Source organism: Pseudopipra pipra, chromosome 10, assembly GCF_036250125.1.
Source record: "Pseudopipra pipra isolate bDixPip1 chromosome 10, bDixPip1.hap1, whole genome shotgun sequence".
NCBI classification, from domain to species: domain Eukaryota; kingdom Metazoa; phylum Chordata; class Aves; order Passeriformes; family Pipridae; genus Pseudopipra; species Pseudopipra pipra.
In genome coordinates this window covers 14,202,879-14,226,574 of record NC_087558.1, presented here as the reverse complement: position 1 = coordinate 14,226,574, position 23,696 = coordinate 14,202,879, and the positions used below count along the sequence as shown (strand labels likewise).

The window sequence follows — 23,696 nt, the reverse complement described above, 5'->3', positions numbered from 1 at the left end:
AAGGCAGCACAGTAAAGTCAAAAAATAATGAATCACATTGATCTAAAAGCTGATGGCAAGGAAACAAAGAGTAAACTTAAGTTGGGGCAGGGGAACCTAACAGTTCCGATTAGTTGCCTTATAAATAATTCTCATTGTTTCAGCTGGCCAAATGTGACAAATGACAGCAGTGATCTTACTGGGAATTCAGCTGCTTAGAGCAGAAAATAAACGACAGAGGATCTGCTAACTTCAGACATGATCAATACATTTCACTGTCCATTACAGCTTGGCAGGTGGATTGAAATAAGTCACTAAAATTAATGTTATTTTTTGCATGAATTGTACTCCATGATATGCAGTGTTGTCACTAGCTTACTCAGTTCCACTGCCTTGCACTTTTTCTAAACTCAATTCCTACACATTTAGACTTACAGTATTACTTCATATACAATTACATGGTTCCATTATTAAAGAAAAAAAAAACAAAACCAAACTCAAAAAAACAAGACCACAAACTTTTATTTCTTGCCTTGTAAAAAAACTGAATTCCTAACCAGTTTTCTTCAGTATTTTTTCTTTTTTTTTTTTCCTTGGATCTGCAAGCTTCAGTAGTGAAAGGAAAATATTCTTCTCATTAGCAACAAACACTCATCACTTCTTAGACATTTAAAAGAGAAAAGATAAAAATCTAGTAAAGTTTGCTGTAAGTTTTTATCACGAGCAAATATTCTCTGGGAGATGTTCAGTCCAAAAGAGCTTCTTTGGCTTATCTTTGAAGTAAGGAGCAGCACTACAATACAGCATGCTGCACATAAAATCTTCAGTTTGAAGATAAACACATCAAAAACAAAAGAGCAGACACAGATGGGAATATTTATAAAATAACTACACAGAAGCAGAATTTATGTATGAGTTACTCACAGTAAATGCAAGGGTATCCTTCTCTAAAGTTTCTTTGTGAAGCAAGGAAATATTTTTCAGCTATATGAGACCAATTCCTTTTGCATTAGCTAAGAGCTGAAGTTTTACTTTGTGCCTATTTTACTCAGTTATCTGAAGAAATCAAATAATGCTGTAAGGGTATTTCCAGTAAAAAGAATAAGATTTGCTTACTGCAGATCTCCTACACTTTGTCAACGGGAATTTCTTTATATTTGAACACTCAGATTATGTATTTTATCTATTTCTCTGAAAGAGTGTTCACTTCTCATGTGTTAACACATTTCTATAGTTCTAGTGATCTCCATTGGTCAAGAAATGTATTAGCTTCCTTCATTGCCCAGTGTCAGTTCCTGCATGAAATCTGTCAAAAACACACCTGTCCCTACACTTGTCTACTCTTTTGTCTGCTATCTTTGCAGAACTTATTTGCCACAGAATTTTAATGCCAAGCATGAGACTGGATAGGTATTAGAGCTACACACAGTACTGTATGTGGGAGCTTCTCAGTTGGGGAACGTTGGCTAGGTTGGAAATTTGGCTACATTTTTGAATACATATGCTTCAATGATATCTCTCATTTTTGGTTGTATATGAAGAAAAGATCCTTTAGGAATAAAGTGTGCAACTAGGAGATCTTTAAGACAGTTAAAATGGTACAAAAAAAAGAAATAGGTCTCCAGGCTGCGGTATTTTGATGACATTCCTCAAGCGCCATCTCAGGGTTCTGGTCATAAAATACTCCATGTAGGGAATATTTTTGTTGTTTTAATGGCTGCAAAGTTTTCCCCTCCTCTGCAATATAATCTCAATTTTTTTTTATTTTTTTCCCAAGCTTCTGATTCCCAGCATTCGAATGCTGCTATGGCTTTATAATGTGCTTTTGTCCCCTTCAGACTAAAAGTAAATAAAAATGGGAACAACTTGCCAAGAATAGATCGATTTATTTGCTCAAACAACATTTCAAAAACACCTGCACAGCTATTTTGGAAACATACTGAGATGTCCATTCAGCCTTTCCCGTCTGTGTAATTTCAGGTAGATTATGTCTACCTAATGATGAAAAATGTACAGCATTTCCTGTACGTCTGTGTTCAAGCTGAAATATATCTCATTCATCCTACTTCTGCTATTTAAACAATCAACTTAATTGCTATTTAATCAATTAATTCATGCAAAGTTCATACTCATATTCCCTTTGTGTCAGTGATATTTAGAGAAAAATAAATCAAGTCCTGTCTGTGTACTCTTCTGTGTGCCGTAATTATCAGAATAAGGGAATAATTTTTTTCAAGTCTAAGCTGCACGAAGAAAAAAATCCTATTTGCAGAACAAGGCCAAGATACAGCCATGGAAAAAGTCAACCATAGGTTTGTGCCAATACACACACACACGATGGATGAGATGAAGACTAAAAAACCCTCACCAAATACACACCACAACAGTGAAACATGGCAATGGTCACCTACTCCAACAGCCACCAGCGATGCCACAGGTCAGCATGAAGGACTTGCCTGTGGGATCCGAGAAACTGCTCTTGCCTGAAGCTCTCTGTATCCATCTCATCCCACTGGCTGTATAAACTACAAGGAAAAAAAAAAATCAGGAAATGTCATCTGTGCTGTTTTACAGCTCAGCTATACCCCTGATATATAATAGCTCCCTAGTTCTGATCCTAAGGCATCTTTCATCACCACAGAAGAAACAGTTTAAAAATTTACACTTCAAGAACACTTTAAAATAAAGATCCCTTGTCTCTGCCTTCCTTGCTCCTGCCTGCATTTATGCAAGAGCCATTGGCCACCCGTGCTCTTTTTTTTTTGTCTGATGGAAAGCTGACATCTGGCAAACATATGGGACATGAAGGGGGTATGGTTTGAATGGAAAGAAATGTGCACATCAGGGATGGGGGCACATGCAAGGAGAATAAAAGAATCAAAAGTTCATAGCTTATGTGGCCAAAATGCTCTCATGCAAATTAATGCATGTGATTGAAGTACAAGAACTGATAACTTCCTATTTTTTCAAGTAATGCTATCAAAATCTCCACTCTACAATTGATGATGGCACAGCAAACAAAAGTCTGAGACAGCTGGATCTAGAAATTTTATGGCAAAATACCATTTTATACACCAGGACCTGTCCTTCTTTACATGGTACGTGTTTTAAAGAATGACCAAATGCTTGAAATAGCTCCCTAGTGAATCACAGTGTACAAAAGTGATTCAGAGATGATGAGTCTCTAAATTTGGCTGGGCCAGAAGTTCATTGTTGCACTGTGCACCCACCCACGTCTTACACTCTCCCAGTACTGCCAAAGGTAAAAACTAGCTTTTAGTAACTTATGCTTAATAATTTCTTCCTCAAGTTCTCATGAGTGTGTGTTCACTTCGTGCTAGAGTAACTTCCTTTAGAAGGCACTTCTTACAGAAATGCCTTAAATATCACCATGCCTGAGTTACAAGTCTGAGAAAAAAGTAAGTTAACCCCCCAAATCGTTGTCTCTCATAAGCTCAGACACTTGCTACAATTTAGGAGCTAAAACATCCAAGGAGTTCATCCTCACAAAGCACAGTCCATTTTCTCCAAGCACTTTATACACATCCTGGGGTAACTAAGTTAGATCAAGCAATAGCAGCAGACCCTAAATTTCTCTGTAATCAGTGTGTTTACTGTGGGACTGGAGCAGGATGCAGCTTGCTTTCTCAGGTACCCTCACCAACTCCATCTCTCCACCCTAACTGCTACCACAAGAGGATGAAGAATATTAACACCACCAGTTGGACAAACCTACTCCTTACAGAAGAACAACAGCTGTTATCAGTCACCAATTTACTTTAAGGAACCAAGACCTCAGCAGTTATTCTACTAGTTCTGCTGCTCTATGACATGGAGAAGATAATTTACTTCTCAAGCTTGGAAGAATATGCTTTAAGGTAAAACTGAACACCACTACTCTAAAAAAAAAAAAAGTGGAAAAAAGCAAGGTTGCAAACCTTCTCTTCACACACTGCAATGGATGTACACTGTGAGAGATTAGTAATCCATGTCTGAGAAAGCTTAAAGCCTGAAGTGTTAGTCAAGCCCACTCTGAAGGGTAGTCTTGATGTCTTAAGGTATTAAGTATAGTAGACCATCTCCCAGGCTTACAGTACTGCTCACACCAACTGCCCCTCCAGCTGAAGCTGGGGAAATGCAATGCCTTCATGCCCCGCTCCCTTCCTCCTCTCTCTGCTCCCCACCCTCAACAGAGTACAGAAACAAAATGCTGCAGAGTCATTAGCAGCTGAGCAACTCCTTTAAAACGAAGTAAAATTCTTGGAAAAAGAAAAATTCTAATTTGATGCCAGAAAACTAGCTCCCGACTAAATTTGTTACTATAGGACTATACATCTCCCTTGCCAACCTCAGGCACTCTGAGACATTCGACAACCATAAACCACCAGTAAGTGCAGCAGGCAAGAGCAAAGGGATCAATATTCAGGACCCAAAACCCAAGTGAGTTTTTTTCAAAAAAAGGCAGTTTTCTCCACCACCTAAGGGCCATGGCATCACCCCAAAGCACCACCTGCAACACAGCCAATACCTCCTCACTGGCCAGGCTCTCAGCTTTGCTATTTCTGCAGCTGCACTGATGCCAATAAAAAGGCTGTAATCATGCTGACTGAAATCCTTCTTTTGGACTGTTGCCATACTCCATTAAATAACTTAAGACCAATATGTTTTTATCAGAGAGCTGATCTTACATTTGATCCTTGTGCAAAATAATCCTGAGGGACATTACTTTAGCACAGCCAAAACATCTTTTCTGAAGCGAAGCTCAATCCAGAAAACTAACTTTCCAGAAGCAGTAAGTTACTAAGAGAAAAAGATGATCCAGCATTTAACAGCCTTAGCATCGTGCCAGGATATCAACTGCTTCTCAGATCTCCTTCTGTTAAAGACTGAAGTGCCATAGGAACACAGCACACAGCTCTGCACTAACAGCTGCAGAAGGAAGCAATTGCATGGGGTGAATTCTGAACTGTCACCTATTCCTTCCTCATTCCACCTTTCCCCAGCCCTAAAATACACTAAAAGACAACCATCATCCTGTAAGTGGGAATCAATTATACAGATCTCCCCCATATATCAAATGGGAAAATAATTATAGAAGGAAAGATAAAAAAAAAAAAATAAAAAATAGGGAAATGGCTAAAAATTTTGCTGTAGATAAAAGCTTCTCTTTTCAATTTTATTTCAGGTTTGGACTAAGGGTCTTCTGTTGAGTAAGACTATCTGCTTCATTAGATTCCAAATAACTTTTTATATTAAGATGAAGTAAGTATTTGGGAAACCATGCTGGAAAGCTGTTTGAAGTGACACTTCCACCATCTAGGTACAATAAAATCCTGGCAGTCAAGTCAATGACTTATTCTTGCAACTCTACATTTAACTCTATTAGTGCAAATCTCATCTCTAAGAACTACCAATATCAATTCTACAAATTTATTTTATGAAAGCTGTGCCCTCCAATTCACACTCTGCTATGGAATCAAAAACACCCCATACCTAAAAACACTAATAGTCAAGTCATTTATCTGACACCTCAGTCATAGAGGGCTGCTGAGACAGGTAATGTGTTCCCTTTCACTCACAAAAACAGCAGAGCAGCCTACTCTGCCATACAAGAAAGTGAGGGTTCATGGAAGAAAAGATTCAAAAAATACTTACTCATTCCAGAACTGAATCCACTGAGGCCATGTCAGAAACAAATCAAACAAAATTGAAGTTCTTAAAAAATCTCATTGCAGTAGCTGAAAAGAAAAATCTGAACCAATTCTTTGAAGCAGAAAAACAAAAGCAAAACTAGATATGTGCACATGGGAGGAAATAATCACAGAGGTCCTTTCTAGACTTTTCTGTCTCTTTAATATCCCAATCTCCTTACTTCATACATGCTGAGAAACTGCTGTGGAAGCCCTGCATTGAATTAACATTTATTCCACAAATACAGTAGACATGGGAAAGGCATTAAAAAGCAATAGGCATAATCAAATAGATTTCATTATTATTGCCTTACTGCAAAAAAAAAAAAAAAAAATCTATCTTCTTTTGGGGCTTGTAATAGCCTTACTCCTACCCATTCACAATAAGAGTGAAACAGTAATCCTTTGGGAACAACAAAAAAAAAATAAAAATGAAGTGACAAATACATATTGGAATTACTTGTTCAACATGTATAAAATACTACTAAATGCCTTGAACATTTTTTAGGAGAACAGATGGAATAGTTCACAAATATGAAATAAAACCAAGCTATACTCAGTATTTTTAACCAAAAGAAGACTTAAAAAATCTATATACACTCTTACCCACATCACAGTCCCTTCAACTATTTAACAGTTAAAAGTAAAGTTAGATGAAAGTAGAACAGACAAAATATTTTACAAATGTCTTCTCTGTTGCAGAGCACCCTTATGTCCCTGTACTCCCAAGGTTTCTCATACAGTGCTGGAATTAGGGTTGCTGTTTTCCTACTAATGCATATATCTTCCACACCCTGAAACAAACTTTGTTAAGGAGACATGAGAGTCTAAGTGCTTTTAAGAATAATGAAAGAACATTCTAATAGTGACAATTCTGTTTAGCCTGTGTCAGCTTGTGTGCTCAACAGTATAGCATAGCTTTTGGAACTAATTCAGGTGAACTGTTCAGAATAAACTTCTTTTCCTGGCATGTGTCAGCTCCTAAGAAGTTAATGAGAACACTCCCATACCTGTTGCTGTCCACCTGAAAGGCAGCTGTCAGCTTTTGCCAATACTCCATTAAAAGAAAAAATAAGTGAGAATCTTAGTAACTTGAGCATGGTAAACACATTTTCCCTTCCAACAAATGTGCAGCACAGTAAACACAGCATTACATGTCACTACGTGACAGAGTGAATTAATAGTTGCAAACAAAAATTTAAAAGTAAGTAAAGCCATTCATATGTTTGAGGAGAAAATATGCATTAAAAAAATAAAATGTGACCTAGATTATAAAAATACATAATTAAAACAGAAGTTGGGGGGGGGGGGAATCTGCGAAAGAACTCCCCCTGTGTTACAGGATTGTATTTTTGTGAGTTTTTTCCAAGGAAGTTCCTCATAACAATAAACCGACTGTAACTGATCCAGTGGTAGAAATATCATTCTAAGTCAGCTTAAGAGATCACAGGCAAATTCTCAGAAAAAGATGATTAACAAAGGCTGCTTTCATTCTGAAGGCTTGAAGATTTTGTTATCTGTAAGGCTTGCCTAAGCACAGGCAAGAGAGAGAGAGAGAGACACTAAGACAGCTGTTCCATGCCTGGAAATAAAGTTGAGGGATATCAATCTCCAAATACTAGCCTGAAAAGAAGAAAAGTTGACAGTGTAAAGAGAAATTAAAAGAAAGCAAAGCATTTCCCATCAAAAGCCATTCCTTTTCAAGCCAGCCCATTTTAATACATTTTTGAGGTTACCTCACTTTGATGTATTTGCTTCAGCATAACTTTAAGTACAGAGCATGGAAATAAGCAGACATGCTTATATTCAGTAAACGAAAAATCTCTGAAACCCTCTCCAAGTCCTGTCAGCTGCAAATAAAGTTTCTGTCTGGGAAATGTGATATAAAGCTTCTTCAAAGATTCACAGGTAAAAAGTAAATACTGCTTAGATCATCAAATAGCCTCTATATAAAAACAATACCAAGAATTATCACTCCTGCTGGGGTCAGTCTGAAAATGTAATGCAAGGCTTGGTACACGGGCACCAACACACATAAGAAATAATTTCAGTAGTAAATAAACCAAAACCCTACACTTAGAGAAACCTCCCATCTAAATGTATCTACAGATCATTAGAAAATACTTGTCAGTAAGTCCAGTTTCTGTAAAACAATGGCAAATGCAAAGAAACTATCTAATACAGTCAAGTAACAGCTGTTACATTAATTTAAAATTACCCTTTATTTTTCACAAGTTTTTCCAACATGTTGTGCATTTTGGCACTGTAGACTTTGAGACAGCTTCAAGTTTCTTTAAATTACAAACAGTAGATACAGTAGGAATATTTTAAACCAATTTCTTTAAAATAAATGTCAAGTTAAGACCCTTAGCTTTAAAGAGAGACTGCCACCATTTCATCTTCCTGATACAAAATTCAAGTAATTTTAAGAGTAGAAAATTGTCTCTACAAAACATCCTATTATTACAATTTACCAGCATTCTGAAAATAAACATCAAATTTCCAGTATCAATTGGGTGCAATTACACACTTAGAAAAATAACTCACTTTAAATGAAGGTCACTTGCTGAAGAAAAGTAAGTTTTCAACAGGATGAGTTCTCAAAAACAAATGATAAACCATTTTTTCCCCTGGATAAATGATTTAATCCTTGTTCTATCTCTGCAATTAATTTATTTTTTCTTCTAAAGGTGTACATTTCAGTATTGAAAATGAATTAAGGAAACAGGCTACAGGGATATTTTCCCTTCAGTATATACCAGCATATGCAATTATTGCTTATCCGAAACAACTGTAAACAAGATGCACTTCATTTTGTTTTTATGTTGTGATTTTTCACTGCTTGGTACCAAATATACAGACCACACAAACTTTAGCTGTGTCGCTTTACTGAACGAAAACCACAACAATTTTTTCCGATGATTTTGTATCTAGAGTTGTTTGGGTTTGTTTTTTTCTCAACGAAGACATGGATTCACTATGCTTTTCCATTTGCCCTCCTTACCTACTCTTTAGGTCAGCAGAATGGAAAACCAAGCAGGACACGTTTATTTGTGACTGAAGGCTCAGAGCAGATATCGAGAAATCTTCAACAATATCAGAACATTTTCTGTTTTTCATTCTTTTTCCCCAAAGTACCTTTGTTGCGTAGGTACAAGAACTTAAAGTTTCTTTTATCACCATCTTCCAGAAGAAATCTATAAATAAATGTTTGTGTAAAGAACACTGCTGTTGAAGAGGGGAAAAAAAAATAAAATTAAGGATCAATAAATGATACTGCAATGTATCTTGTGCCATTCAAGATAGGAAGTCCTTCGTGTAAATGTGTAAGTCTTCCCGGGTGCATGAAACTCCATCCTTTCCTGGGAGACTCAATGGAGCAGTTGTACCTAATAAATTTACATCCACCTCCCTGTAGTAAAAACACAAACAAAATAAAACCCTAAACATTTATCCTGTGTTTTAGTAAAGTAAGTTCATTTTTATATATCCATGACTTCAAATATTTTACTATTATTAATAGGCTGTTAATTTTTTCTTATACTATACTAGTTATTTAAATGACACCATCTTTAGAGCATTACACAATACACATCCATCTGCAATCAAAGATTTCCCCTTGCTTTGCTTTAGTGTTTGCTGGATAACAACTCATTCAAGCAGCAACTCTGACAAACATCTTCAGTAATTTTATTGTAAATTATACCAGAGAGAAGCAAATCATGTTCACAGGCCTTGTTTCAGGACTGCAACCCTAACCAGGATAGCATTTAAACAAATCTTAAATGAATTAATCTGGCTGCTGCTTTCAGACTGAAGGTGTGCTTTCTAGAGTAGTAAGTGTGGCAAGCACATTTATGGGTTTTAAGGACTATGGATGACACAGGCTTATAAACACAACAGGTTAAGCTTCTCTGCTAGTCAATGTTGGATATTACTGCCACTGCCCTGCCTAGCTCTATGCTCTGGGGACTGTTTTATTTGAATCAATATCAGAGTAGAAAATAATATAGCTCAGAAAAAAACTAATCAGGTAAAAGAGTTGAAAATCTTCATTCTGCAGCTGATCTAAAAGAGAACCATTAAAAAAGTTCTATAGAAAAAAAGCCATTTGAGTCAACTTGGCCCTATTTAAACCTGAAAAGGAATGAAGGAATTCAGAAATATTAAAAAAGAAATGGTTAACATCTCCAAAGTTTTTCTTTAAACCCCTTCTCTCCCATCATCTGAAACCAGTTTGATCAATTCAGCCTGACTGCACCAACAATTCTGAATCCTGCAATTAAGCAACTTTAGTACTTGTCAAAAAACACTAAGGCATTATATATCCCAATTTGTGATGTGCATCTTTTCATCTTGGTCTCTAAGAATATGCATTTGGGCTCTAATTTGAAAATAACATTGGGCACTCAAAGGACATTTTTTAAGTTGGTAAGTAAGTAAGTTGTCAACTTACTTGAAAGTCCTCTCCTACTTTGTTGAGAGCGATGTTGATTGTGAACGTGGAGGAATCATGATGAGGTCTGAGTGACCGTTGTCTGTCAGGGCTGTATTTCACAACAAAATTCAGTAAAGCATACCCCTGAAATAAAACATACAGTCAGACTTCAAGTTGTGAACTGCCAAGTCACATACAGGACACTTGGGATTTTTTCAAGTTTAGTTAAAAAAAAAACCAAAAAACCCCACATTTGTTTATAACTACTGCTATGCCATGTATAAACTCCCCAACAAAATCAAATAGGGTAATTTGATAAGATTCTTAAATTTAGTCATGCCACGGAGTAATTATCTGCAAAAGTTTTAATCCCATACCTTGGTATAATAGCCAGCAAACACTTTCAGCGTTACTGGTGCAATGAACTCCCTTATGAAATGCAGCCATTCATTATCCAGTCCGATTTGCTTCATATGAATATCATCAGTTGGGACATTTTCATAACCTCCAGAAATACGGCTGTCCTAATGAAAACAGGCAAACAGCCATGAAATATGAACGTGAAATGTTTCTGGCATTTTTACAAATATTTATTTGAAATCTACAGAATCACAGAACTGCAACAAAGCAATACTTCAGTGAGCATATGTGAGCTTGCTGTATAGCAAATTCCACAGCTAACTGTCATAGAAAAATCCTGAGATATTAATTCCAGAAAAAGCTGGAAGTTTTTTAAAGGATGAGTAAATATTTGGATGTGTTGCCTGTAAGTAAGAGGGCTTCTTGGGGTAATGGTTTTATTTATTGAGTTGCAGATGGAATTGAAGTTGTATCAGATTAAGAGAGTACAGGCCTCAACTTGACATGGCAAAAAACACTGAAATAATGTGAAGATGAAAGTATGGTAAAATCCTTTCTGGAGGCTCCTACCTTCAGTAAAATTGTGACTACAATTATTCTCATTTCCATGGTACCACATTTGTGAATTAGACAAATAAAATCCTCTGATTTTAGTGGTAGTTAATAAATACCTTGAAATTCCTGAAAACACTGACACAATACCTCAGAACATCCCCCTTACGGAGATGAATTTGACAAATTAGTACTTAGGTGGTAAATTAGCAAAACTTGTGGAACAGTTATCAACAGCTATCCAAAAATCAGCCTTGGGTAACTGTCAGGTAACTACTACAGAAACTGCACTACTGTTAGTGTCTAATTTGCTAATTCAAAGCTTGCATCGGGTTTACGTGGCAGTTTTGGTAGCGGGTGGGGCTACAGGGGTGGCCTTTGTCAGAAGCTGCTGGAAGCTTCCCTTACATCTGAGAGGGCCAATGTCAGTTGCCTCCAAGACAGACCCACAGCAGGCCAAGGACAAGCCCAATGGTGTCAGAGACAGCACCTCTGTGATGGCCACGTCTTTAAGAAAGAGGGGGAAAAAAAACAGTGCAACAGAAATTGCAGCTGGAGAGGGGAGTGAGAATATGTGAGAGAAATAGCCCTACAGACAGCAGGGGCAGTGCAGAAGGAGGGGGAGGAGGTGCTCCAGGCGCTGGAGCAGAGATTTCCCTGGAGCCTGTGGTGCAGACTATGGTGAGGCAGCTGTGCCCATGTAGCCCACAGAGGTCCAAGGTGGAGCAGAAATCCACCTGCAGCCCCTGGTGGACCCCATGTCAGATCAGGTGGATGCCCAAGGAAAGCTGTGACCCCATGGGAAGCCTGCGCTGGAGCAGGGTTCTAGCAGGATCAGTGATGCTACAGGGATCCCACACTGGAGCAGACTGTTCCTGAAGGGCTGCACTCCATGGAAAGGACCCACACTGGAGCAGAGGAAGTGTGCAAGTCCTCCCCCTGAGGAGGAAGGAGTGGCAGGAGACAACGTGTGATGATCACAATCTCCCATTTTCCCATCCACATGAGTTGCTGAGGAGGAGGAGGTAGAGAAAATGAGGACTAAATTTAAGCCTTAGAGGGAGGAGTGGGGAGAAGGTGTTTTTAAGATGTGGTTTCATCGCTCATTATATTATCAATCAAATCAGAGTAGGAAGGAAACTAATCTCCTGAAGTTGAGTGTGTTCTGCCTGTGATGGCAGTTAATGATTGATCTCTCCCTGTCCTTAACTCATGAGCCTTTCACTGTATTTTCTCTCCCCTGTTCAGCTGAGGAGGGCAGTGATAGAGTGGCTTTGGTGGATGCCTGGTGTCCAGCCAGGGTCAACCCACCACTGGGTTAATTGAAGAATACCTCTAAATCTACTGAACAAGAAGCTACATGCTAGACAAAACTAAGCATTTTACACCACAAAGCAGAGGTTTGAGGTCATTGGCAATTGTTGGGATATTTTTTGTTGCAGTACACTGTGACTCACTATTGTAAAGGTACTCACTCATTAAGGTCATGTTTATATAGGTTGACACTTACCTGGTGTTTTCCACCAGACCATTGTCCAAAATGTTCCATTTCTTCTACCAGTTCGTCACAGGCAGCATCAGAAAATATGGGAAACCAAAACACATCTGGACATGGCTATAAACAAAATAAAATTTAAAAACTTGATCCCCAAGTACATTCTCACAAAAGCAAAAAGTACGAGCTACCTTGTAAGCCATGACCCAGCATTAACAGGTGTGTCAATGTACCCACACATTCTGTGCCTTATGGCTCTAAATAACAACCCTGATCTTCTGCATTACAAGCTATTATGAGGAACAGTTTAAAACTTAACATTGTTTTAAACACAAAACCAATTTATGACAGCTTCTTAAGGAGGCAAAGTTCATTAAGTCACTGTCCCTAATTGTCACAGAACTCATCATCCAACACAAGGGCTCTGTCCAGATCAGCTGCATGAAAGCAAGAAGCCTGGACCAAATGGACCGTCATGGCAAACATTCAGTTCTGATCCAAAACATAAAAAAAAAAAATTTAATCATAGACTAAAACAGCATTTGTGTGGAAACAGTTACTGTATGCCAATTTATTATCAGTCAGTTCCACAAATTTTTAGAAAACTACTTATACCCACCTGTTCTACTATATTATCAGTGAAGATCTTTGAGTAGTTTGGATTTATATAAGTTTCCTTCCAGTCCTAAAAAACACCATGATTTTAAAACATTACAACAAAACCAATAAATTTAAGTGACAAAAAATCTATTCATTTGCTCTATCGAAAGCATTGAAACAAATAAACAATTTCTTATACCCATAAAAAAATTGGGTCTTATAATGTCAAAACTCATGAAACCTGTTACATCAGGGCCATATCTCCAACTCCTTACTCTCATCATAAGTTAGCTTACTGCTATATTGTTTGCTTAGGTGGGTTAGAGAGAATACCTTTCAGTATATAATCAATATTATGCATAGCAGACAAATGTTCTCCATGTAAAGTCCTTAAAACCTAAGCCCTTTATAATATATAAACTTTACTTTTTTCTTGATAAAATAACTCTTTCATCAATAATTAGATGCATACCACAGGATTTTCAAATATCTGCCAGAGGTCATTGTTGTAGTGGGAAGTATTGTAATTGGCTGTAGAAAGAAGTCTTCCAAATTCATGTCTGTTGGTAATGTACATGAAAACACCCTATACCAAGTAGAGAAAGCATCATTAGCAAAACTGTCCATCTTAGCAAATACCAAGTTTTAAAAAGGTCTGTTTATGACTGCACTTCCATAAAATATATCACACACTTGGACACACATTATTATATATGTGCTGATCATTTAGCATCCTAATTTTCAAATGTTTGACTCCAATCACCAGCTACTGTTCATAATATTTTCTTTACAAGCATTTGGTTGCATTATTTTCTAAACACATTAAACTGAAACATATATTGTTGAGAACATAAAACCATGTACAGTTATAGAAAGGAAAAAACAGAGAAGCAACTGGTTGATTTGTTTCCCAGAAAACCTAAGCAGACACACTGGAAGCATCTTTTCTCAAACTGAAAATGCTCACACAAGAAAATCAACATCTAGGGTTTAGTTTCCAATTAAAAACTGAAAGAATAAGCTAATAATCACAGGGCTCTTGAAAGTCAGAACAAGAAACTTATTTCAGAGTATTCACTACGTGATCCGTCTGGTGAATTGGCCTGAAATAAAAAGATATTGGCAAATACAGCATACAACAATATTCAGATCAGCATACAAAATAGCTGGGCACTTTGAAGTCTGGTCATGTAATTATGTGCAAGATATGAAGTGTGGTAAGATACAGCTTTATTATCAAGCTATTAACAGAAGATATTAACAGAACTCTCTTGATTAGAAATAGTAGTAGAAAATAGTATTTTTAAAAAGAAACTTAGGTTCTATGGGACTTTTTTAGTTTACAGTTTTTCAGACTAAAACTTCATTTCTGAAATGTTTGTGACTTTTGGATTTGCAGTGGATAAAGACAACATCATTTGGGCATTTTGGTACTTCTGTCTACGTTTTTGTCTGAAAAAGAGTTAAACTGTTAGAAAGATAATGATTATGTTAAACATGCCCAAAATCATTGGGCGCTTACCAAATCATAAAATAGCTGCAGCAAGGAGAATAAGGAGGGCCTGGGTCAAGAAATACAGCTTAAACTGACATTGTGGTCACTGAGGGGGCCTGGCAGAACTGGGTGATTAGAGCTTTACTCCTTCCTAAGACTGCTGAATCAATTTTAGCTACAGAGGCACAGCATCAGCACACCTTGATCTCAGAAGCACTAAGAAACCTCCCTGGGGAAACAATGAGCCTCTCTAAGATACATTGAGCTGGTCACGAAGAACCTGTCCCTGGCAAAAACTTGAACCTCAGAAGACTGAAGAGAAAGCTAGAGCAGTATTTCATTAGAGTGAGTGGACAGAAGAGAAGTTATCTTCCTGTGGTAGAATAATACTGCATGTATTAATAACTCATTAATAAAAAAAATAAAGCAAAACCTTTGGGGGTCTGAGCATATGGAATGTTTCCGAAGAAGGGGAGTCTTTTTCCCTTTGTAAAGTCTAAAATGAAGGAGAATCATCACATCAGTTTTCTGATACATCATCTCTCTTTTTCTGACTACGAATAGGTTTCCACAGTTACATCAGGTAAATAGCAGCCTTTGCTTTATAGCTGATATGCCTTTACAGACAACATGCATCTCCAAGCAAAGCTCTTAATACACATGTCCAAGCTGTTTCCACCAGCCCCTTCTTATCTGCTGCCAATACAAAAACAAGCACATACCAAACCATCCTACAGCCCAGACTGAGAAGGGGGAAAAGAGAAAGCAATTTTCTGAGGAGCCAGTCAGATTAGTTTAATGAGCACATGGAAAGCACAAGTTGGCAATAACTGATGCTGAGAAGGTTTGAACACAACAGGATTGGACAGGAACGTTCTGAGGAATCAGTACAAACAAAGGAGATCATGCCTTGTTATGAGGGAATAAAAAAATCAATACTTGCCAACTTTTCTTGTTCAATTCAGCAAAATTATTTTTCAATGCTATAGTGTCTGGAAATAGTTCTGGTTTAGGTCTTATTTGTTTCTGTGCTGAAACTAGTGTAAATATCAGTAGAAATGTGGATTTACATATTCAAAACTTTACAGTACAAATACATTTTCTCTCAGTACTTACAGCTTAATGCAAGTAACACATTTCTGATACAGTTTTTAATCTATCTAGAAAACTTAATGAGTAATTCATGCTCCTTAAGAAGATTCCGACCATTTGATAAATGATTTAGGCTTCTCATATGACACAGCTCACCATTATTTTAAATATATACCTACTTAGATAAAAAAAAATTGCAAAATATTCCAACTACAAGTTGCACACTGTATAAAAATGTGCATAAAAGAGGTGGTCCAAATGCATTGGTAAGTTTTAAATAAAACACAGCAGAGAAGTTGAGCCCTCTTTCATCTGTTGAGGTTGCGCCAATGAGAAAGGTATTTTAACCTCAACAGAAATTTCCAGGGAATTTAAACTAGAAACCATCATGCAGTCAGTGCACCAGTGCACCGGCTTTGCAAAAACCTCTGTTCTCAACAATTTAAAGAAATAAACCTAGAGTTCTATCTCACAAAAATTGGCCAGTACTTTAAATTAGAATTAAAATATAATATCCAAGATCAATCAAGTAAAGCAGCGAAGTATAGCAGGACACGAAGACATGAGTGTATTTGAAAGCAAGCTGTTATAGATACACCTTACCATTTCCCTGGCATTCCTGCAGAGTGCCATATCAGGATCCAACTTATCACGCATGAAGTAGTTCTTTTCTTTCATCTCTGATCTGAGAGTTTGTCCCTTAATTAAGTATATATTAGCCATGTAAGGGATATTCCATACTCCTCTGTTGAAAAAAACCAAAAACAAACCCAACACATACAAATATTTTAAAGCTATGAAAACTAATTTGTTGCCTATTCTATTAAATCAGGATCTCTATATCTGCTGACAAGAGTAAGCAATTTGCAAGGAGAAGAAGCTGAAAGGTTCCCAAGACATTTGAAAAACTACATCTGGACATCTCAAACATAGGCGTAGGCAGTAACTCAATTTTTATGAAGTATTGTTATAAAAATATAGAGAGGTCAAATTCTCTATGGAGTTTTAACTAGAAATTTACTTCATATTTCTATAGTTAAAGCAATCAGTCAAACTCTCTTAAAATATTATTCTACACCGCCAGATGGAAAAAGTAATTCCAAAACAGATTTTTAAATGAGTTTAAAGACTTCACTGAGACTTCACACAGCTGGTCTGACCTCCTCACACAAATACCCATGGACCACAGCAGGCTGTGTATTTATGTGAGTTGGGCCAATATCAACACAAAAGTATTGCTTTCAGAATGCTCACTCTGCAGATTTCCTCCCTCTCAGCACCACGAGCACATCTTTCAGTACAACTGAAAACAAGCAGTCAATCTGTTTCTGACCTTTCTGTTCTTCCACAGCAATGAAAAGGCATCACCACATGGGAAAGTCAAGCTTGGAACAACTTACATCACATTCATTAGGGGAAGGATAAACCCAAAAGTTTATCCTTGACAAAAGTATTGCTGAAGAGCTCCTTAAGATATATCTGACAAAACATACAGGATGAAAAACACAATGAAATTACAGTTGTCCCACTGGTTAAGCATTTGTCCCAAAGAGATGACAAAGTCATTTGATGAATGCAACAATCGTTCCTTTTGGCTGAGGTTCCAGGGAAAAAGTTTTGGGGTTGCTATTTGTTTGTCCTGCCTTTTCCTGTATTATGCACTGCTAGAGTAATCAGGCACAAACAGACCAGTACTAGTAAACTAGTAATGATTTTGTCCAGTACTAACATCAGCTCATTAGGTTAAGCACTTTGCTTTTTTTTTTTTTTTTTAAACTGTGAATGGGAAGTAACAAGCGTATTTCTATGAAATTAAAAATGAAAAACAATATAAGCGTATTGGGTGCCTTGACTTTAACAATTAGCTTACAACTACTTACACTCTGTTCCCTTGGACAATATCAACATAATCTTCTGATCGGGCATAGTAACCATCTGGGCTCAAAGCACCCCAGAAATTGGACCAAAGCTTCCCATGACGAGTTACGAGCGGAGCAATTATCTTTCTGTGAAATGACATATTTGAATAAGAAAATATCAAACTCTGAAGCATTTGAAATTCACATCAGGAATTGCTGCTTGACAGGTACAAAATGCTTTGTGAATTGTTGGTCTCCAAGCCTGTTATGAAATATGGCAATGAAATAACACAGGTAAACAAAGAGGATCTAACTCTATGAGAACAGAGGGGATCTTATTTTCTCTGGACGGGCCCCAGAGAATCCTTTCAACCCAAAGGAAACTCTACAAAATAAGAAATATACTACACCTGTTCTGTTCTATCAGTATTCTTAAAGTTTTTGGGTTTGTCAGCACAACATCTGCATCTATGTTTAAGTAATATTCACATGCTTTATCCTGGCGACAAAGGTCCCTAAAAAGACAAAAAAAGAATTATTAACTCCCATATGTCCAGGAAAAAAAAAATCACAAACAATAAAACAAACAAACAGATAAAAAACCCCAAACCACAACTAAGTGCTCTACTAATTCATTGCATTAAAAGCCCTCTGCAGCACAGTATTGTAAAGAAAGGTGTGTTTGGTTTACAGTAGAGTGATTAACTAAAAGAAAATTTAAATACATGGATCAGATGCCTTATATTTTTTCTTTTAATAAACTAAGTGACCTCTAACCTTTACCAAGTTCAGTAATACCTACTATACAGTTTCCTAATGGAAAATAGGGTGGGGGAATCATGCCACTAATTTATATAGCTGGATATCGGTACAGTCACTTCATAGTGAAGTAGTGAAGTAAGAGTAAGCTCCTCTAGCAAGACTCCATGTGGTTGTAATATTATCTTTGGAAAAAGATTCTACAGATGTGATCTGATGATCTGAATAGTAATTGAAACCTTATGGAAGGTGTAAGACAAAAAGTATAAAGAAATATACATTTAAAGACCTTTTCTTTATCTTTTTTGTGACTTACAAGAACAACAGGGTTGGTAAAGAGAAATATAAACAAACTGCACAGGCAGTGAATGGAAATTAGAAAAAGTAATTGAATTTGTCCACACACTATTTCTGTGTTACCATTTTGATCTCAGAAGAATAAACTATCTGTGCAGATTCCCAGGCCTTCAAGAGAAAGCTGCCACCAAGCAAAAAACACATTCTACTGTAAAAATAAAGGATACACAGACCAGGTTTGTGTTTTTCTGTCAGGGTGCACTTGCTAGGCTATACCTGCTAGAGTGAATTTAGCTTTCCTATGCCATCAGAACAGCAGGAGATTACAGTAAATCAAATATACTTTTAGAGGAAGTGCAACAATTTCCTCAGGTCAATACTACAGCAGTAGCTTCCTATCATGCAGGTGGTGGCATTGATTTTGTGTATTTTTTCCCTATTTTAATTCCATCGTAACAGCTTGAAACACTAAAATTATTTTACTTTCTTGTTTTAAAACATCTATAAATACTGATTTAGTTTAAGTTCCACCTGATTTGATTGATTGTGACTGTTTTCTGCAAAGGAAAAGATCTCTGTCACTTCAGAAGATCTTATAAACACTGGATGTGACAGGTTACATACAAGTCAAGAAAATGGCTGGCATGGCTTCCTGCCTGTTTTTCTTCCCTTCCACTACCTAGCACTAAATGTTCCATAAGAACTACTACTTATCAACATCTTATAAGTCTTTTTGTTCAAACTTTCTCCTGCACAAAGGACTGAAGAGGTGTAACTTGGTTGGAATCATAAAAGGTACAGCTTTTTTATTCCATAAATTTAAGACATTCTTCCTCTTCAAGTCTGATCACTAAAGCTGTGATAATTGATCTGAGATAAATTTTTAAGATACTCAAATATCAGAAGTGGTCTCCCCACTACTGCTGAGATCACTGTTTGGACAACACCCTCAGTTTAAATTTTTGGTCTGTCCTTTGAGGCAAAACTAGAGACTTTCTTCTATCTTATGTATATATTTTTATGACAGAAATTCCTTAATCAGCACTTTCACACATAATTGCCCCAGCTGAAACTACCAGGTTTTATTTTGGCCATAACATGGTCCTACAATTCAGTCTTTATGACATTTTCCATTACTAATCTATTCTGTTCAAAGCTTTATAACTACTGAATGCAATTCACATGTAGCCATATCATTAGCTTAATTACAATTACTAATAGTAACCTGACTTTTATATTGCACTTGGCATTGGATGTTAATTTTCTTCCAAAAACATTCAGCTCCTTTGTCATTATTCTAATGAGGAAAATAAACCCAAGAGACCAACAGACTTGATGCCAGTCCAGGGTTCCAGCCACAACACTGGCCAGCACGTCCCCAAAAGCAGGTAAACTGTTTGCTGCTAAGAAAAATATGAGTGGAATTAACATTTTTAATTACAAACATGTGATAAAGTGGAACAGATTTATAGTTAGTTGTACATAAACATAACTGGAAAATTAATTGCATAATAGCGAAATGAATTGTCCTTCAACTTTTGCCTTTTTATTTTTTGCGTCCCCATTCCCTTTAAATCCAGAACCAGAGAATTCTATTACAATTGGTCCCATGTGCTTAGTGTTAGAAATCCTCCTGTTCTTCATTCACACAGTAATCCAAACCACAGAATACTAAAAAGCTTTGGTCTAAGTCACATTCATTCATTCAGTAATCTACTGAAAACTCCTTGAAAGCATTACTGTCTTAAATAGTCCAGAAATGTCAAAGTTCCCATTCTGACTTATTTTTTTCCTCCTATTTCTTTCTCTACAACGTTGAAGACTGGATCACCAAATGGTAAAACTTATTCTTCACATTTGACATGATGACTTGTATCTGAAAATGCTAGGACAATTATGCTTTAAAACACCAAGTTTTGCCTTTTGGTGACCCTTTGTGCTTTAAGCTCACTAACAAAAATCTCCCTAAAACACTACAGGTTTCACATAGAGATAGAAAGACAGTGCTAAAAGTTTCAGTCAACATTAATAAAGCACACATACTCTCAAGAAATTCATGCATCTTCTCTTTAGGCTTTCAGTGCTGCCAAGTAGCTTTCTCAAGGAGATAAATGTAATCCTGAATATTCTCATGTTTTAAAGTATTACATTCTTACAGTATATGTTAATCTCTCCAGATGCAGAAATTCCAGATCATATGTAAGACTATTTGTTATGTATATCCAGGTCACTGCAAGGAACAAGTGGAAAGTGCTTTCTAGCAATGCTCATATGTATTGTAATATACTTTCTTTCCTAAATGCAATGGCTAAAACCTTCAAACTACTTGCTTTACACTCCACCTGCTCTAAACCAAGACCAAATGTTGAAAAGAAAGCTGTATTCTTGTACATAGAGTAATTTCAGTGTAGTGATTAACAAAAATTTAGAAGGTGGCCAAGATTTTTTTGTTGGAAGTGTAAAGTGAAGCTCAGCAGATCAGTTTGAAGTATTTTGCAATCAGAGTGATGTTTGACTTCGTTTACAAACCACAAACCCATCTGGAACAGTGACCTCATCTGAAAATGGGAAAGTGTCACTGCTCTCTTCCTCATACTTTCCACTGAGATATTCCAAAGAATTAGCTGTTTATAAGAGTTAGACATATTGTCTACCCAATTTCTTTGCCATTGAGCCACCTTCTTTTTTGACATAGTTTGAACTTGCAATTAATCAAGTTACTGTTTTTACACCCCTCAGTTTGAAAATACAATTCCAAATGTGGACTGCAAGCCCAAAGTGAGAGCACTTAAACCATCTGACAGATCTCTGAAAGAAAAGGGGTTCCAGATACAAGACTTCAACACCCACCAAAAGACAGGGTGTCATCACCTGCCATTTAGAGTCACATTTTGCATCTCTCCAGGCAGCCACGATAGTATAAAGAAACTCTTATCAACCATCACTAAAACCAAACAAATGTAGCCAGAAAACAGCACTAATGTTTAGTTTTGCCTCTCATGTTTAAGTATTGTTACCACAGTCCACCACACCTGGAAGCTACTGAAATCAGGAACAGGTGGGAAAGTTGTTTTTCTGCAACACTCAAAATTCAAAATGCTGAAGTATTTTGGAGAAGCAGCTCCAGAAAATCCAAGTCTCTAACGGAAAACACATGACATCTAGGAGAAAAAGATTTAATCCCCCCTGCTCTTACTTCGACCACAGCCGAGACACTTGCCCTACTCAAAGGACTGAAAGGGGGTCCTCCTGTGTCCATGACATTGTTTATCAACACCAAATGGGAGCTCAGAGACAATGATTTAATATCCTCCTTCAAGAAACACACAGGAAATCCCAAATCTAGCTCAAAATTCAACGGTGTTGTCAATGAACTCTAACTGATTCTGATCGACTCTTCCTGAAACTTTGGAAAGCTTTCAGTGTAAACTTTCACTAAAATGTGCACTTTACCACTAAAAGCTGAGGTAAAAGAAATTTTTTTTAAAAGTTAAGGAAAAACTGCACACAGTTCTGTTACTAATGTTTTTGAGGGAGGAGAAGAAAAAAAAGAAACAAGCCCCCCAAAAGAAAAACCCTGAAGACTAAGTACTGGGGGAAAAAATATCATGCAAAATAAAAAGCTTTTTATAAATAAAGCCTCAGAAATGCATGAGAAAAATTCCCATATCTCATGATTTTCTGTTATTGCTTGAACATATTTAATTACTATTTTATGTTTTCTGACATAACAAATTCTGTAACAGCTGGTTGAAATCTCATCTGCAACCAAGGCAAAAATCACAGATTTTTTTCTTAAATAGAAAAAGAAAAAACTGTAAGAACTATACCTTATAGACAAAGGCTACAAAAAAAAAAAAGACACAGAAATCAAGTGATGTACATTCAGGGAACATATTAAGAAAACATGCAGCTGAACCCTCCTTCTCTTTATTCTACTTGGTTCTCTTTCCATTTTGATTCAGCCCACAACAAGGAAAGCTGTGCACTCCTGTTCCCCAGTATTGTTGAATTCTAACAAGTTTTTGCAGATTGCACAATTTTTGGTCCCTACTGAACTCTCACAAGTGCAGGAGAGGGCTTTCCATGTCAAGAAGAAGCAAGAAAGTAAATGATTCAATTATTCTTTATTATGTGAATGAGAAAAGTAGATCGACTGCATTATATACTCAAAGTATTCTGCTGAAAAACTAGTCCTTCAATGCTTAAGTTGCCCCTCTCTGTATTTATTGAATCCTGTTTTGCTTCTTCAAATAAATAGACTCTGTGTGAAATGTGCAAGTGAGGAGAACAAATTAATTCTAAGTCTACCGGAAATTAACAGAGATACTAAAACCAGCTAATTTGGAAAAGGAGAGAAAGCAAGTGTTTGAGGCAGATGGAACAAAACTATCAGTCAATAATGCAGATAGAGGCAGGAGAAAATTAAACAGAAGACTGAATATATCAATCTCTGTAAATCAAAACAATAAACAAGTTTGAAGAATTACTCTTTTCAAGCTATTCCCATTGCAGTATTAGTGAGAAATAAATGAGGTTATGATGCTCAAAGCCAGATGAAGGGTTGAAAAGCAAATAATTTATTAGAGTAACTGCCCTTGCCTTGAACATCCTGTACTTCCAAATTAGACTTTTTAAAGAAATGTGAAATGTGTTTGTTCCAGTGAAGTTGGTGAGGTTCACAAGGGCAGCCATGCAGATCAGGTGTGCAAAGCAAGCAGCAGATTAACTGAATCTGCTTCAGACAAATTGAAGAGAGCCACTGAATTATATCTACATTGTCCACATGAAAGATCCTACTACTAACACAGGCTTTTTGGATGATTCAGTGTTTTGCCATTGTCTCATTCCACACACATTATACTTCATGTTTTCTCTATATATGATGTATCTCTTTAGGACAGACTCTTTATTAGAGGGGCCTTTCAAAACGGGAGCAACATGGGTCAAATTACATCCACACAGGGATCACACATCACACATGTGATTATCTCCCTGCCTTTCAAACAGAATTTAAAATAATTTTGTGTAAATATTACAGAATCACAGAATCAACTCGGTTGGAAAAGACTAAACAAAT

The 23,696-nt window shown here is 36.7% G+C and overlaps 1 protein-coding gene across 3 annotated transcripts in view; it reads right to left on the bottom strand.

Annotated features, from left to right (window-relative positions):
• Positions 1 to 7,872: 7,872 nt before the first annotated feature.
• PLOD2 (procollagen-lysine,2-oxoglutarate 5-dioxygenase 2) overlaps positions 7,873 to 23,696 on the bottom strand; it is a 65,712-nt gene continuing 49,888 nt past the window's right edge. For 2 of the 3 annotated variants that reach the window (XM_064666362.1, XM_064666360.1), the window contains exons 11-20: positions 17,971 to 18,075; positions 17,582 to 17,707; positions 16,305 to 16,446; positions 15,043 to 15,105; positions 13,587 to 13,700; positions 13,134 to 13,199; positions 12,530 to 12,634; positions 10,485 to 10,631; positions 10,126 to 10,251; positions 7,873 to 9,081 (exon numbers count right to left, since the gene is read on the bottom strand). In XM_064666362.1, the coding sequence (XP_064522432.1) occupies positions 8,926 to 9,081; positions 10,126 to 10,251; positions 10,485 to 10,631; positions 12,530 to 12,634; positions 13,134 to 13,199; positions 13,587 to 13,700; positions 15,043 to 15,105; positions 16,305 to 16,446; positions 17,582 to 17,707; positions 17,971 to 18,075 (1,150 nt within the window). In that variant the 3' untranslated portion in view covers positions 7,873 to 8,925. The remainder of the gene's footprint in view (positions 9,082 to 10,125; positions 10,252 to 10,484; positions 10,632 to 12,529; positions 12,635 to 13,133; positions 13,200 to 13,586; positions 13,701 to 15,042; positions 15,106 to 16,304; positions 16,447 to 17,581; positions 17,708 to 17,970; positions 18,076 to 23,696) is intronic. The other variant, XM_064666361.1, reaches the window with a different exon arrangement.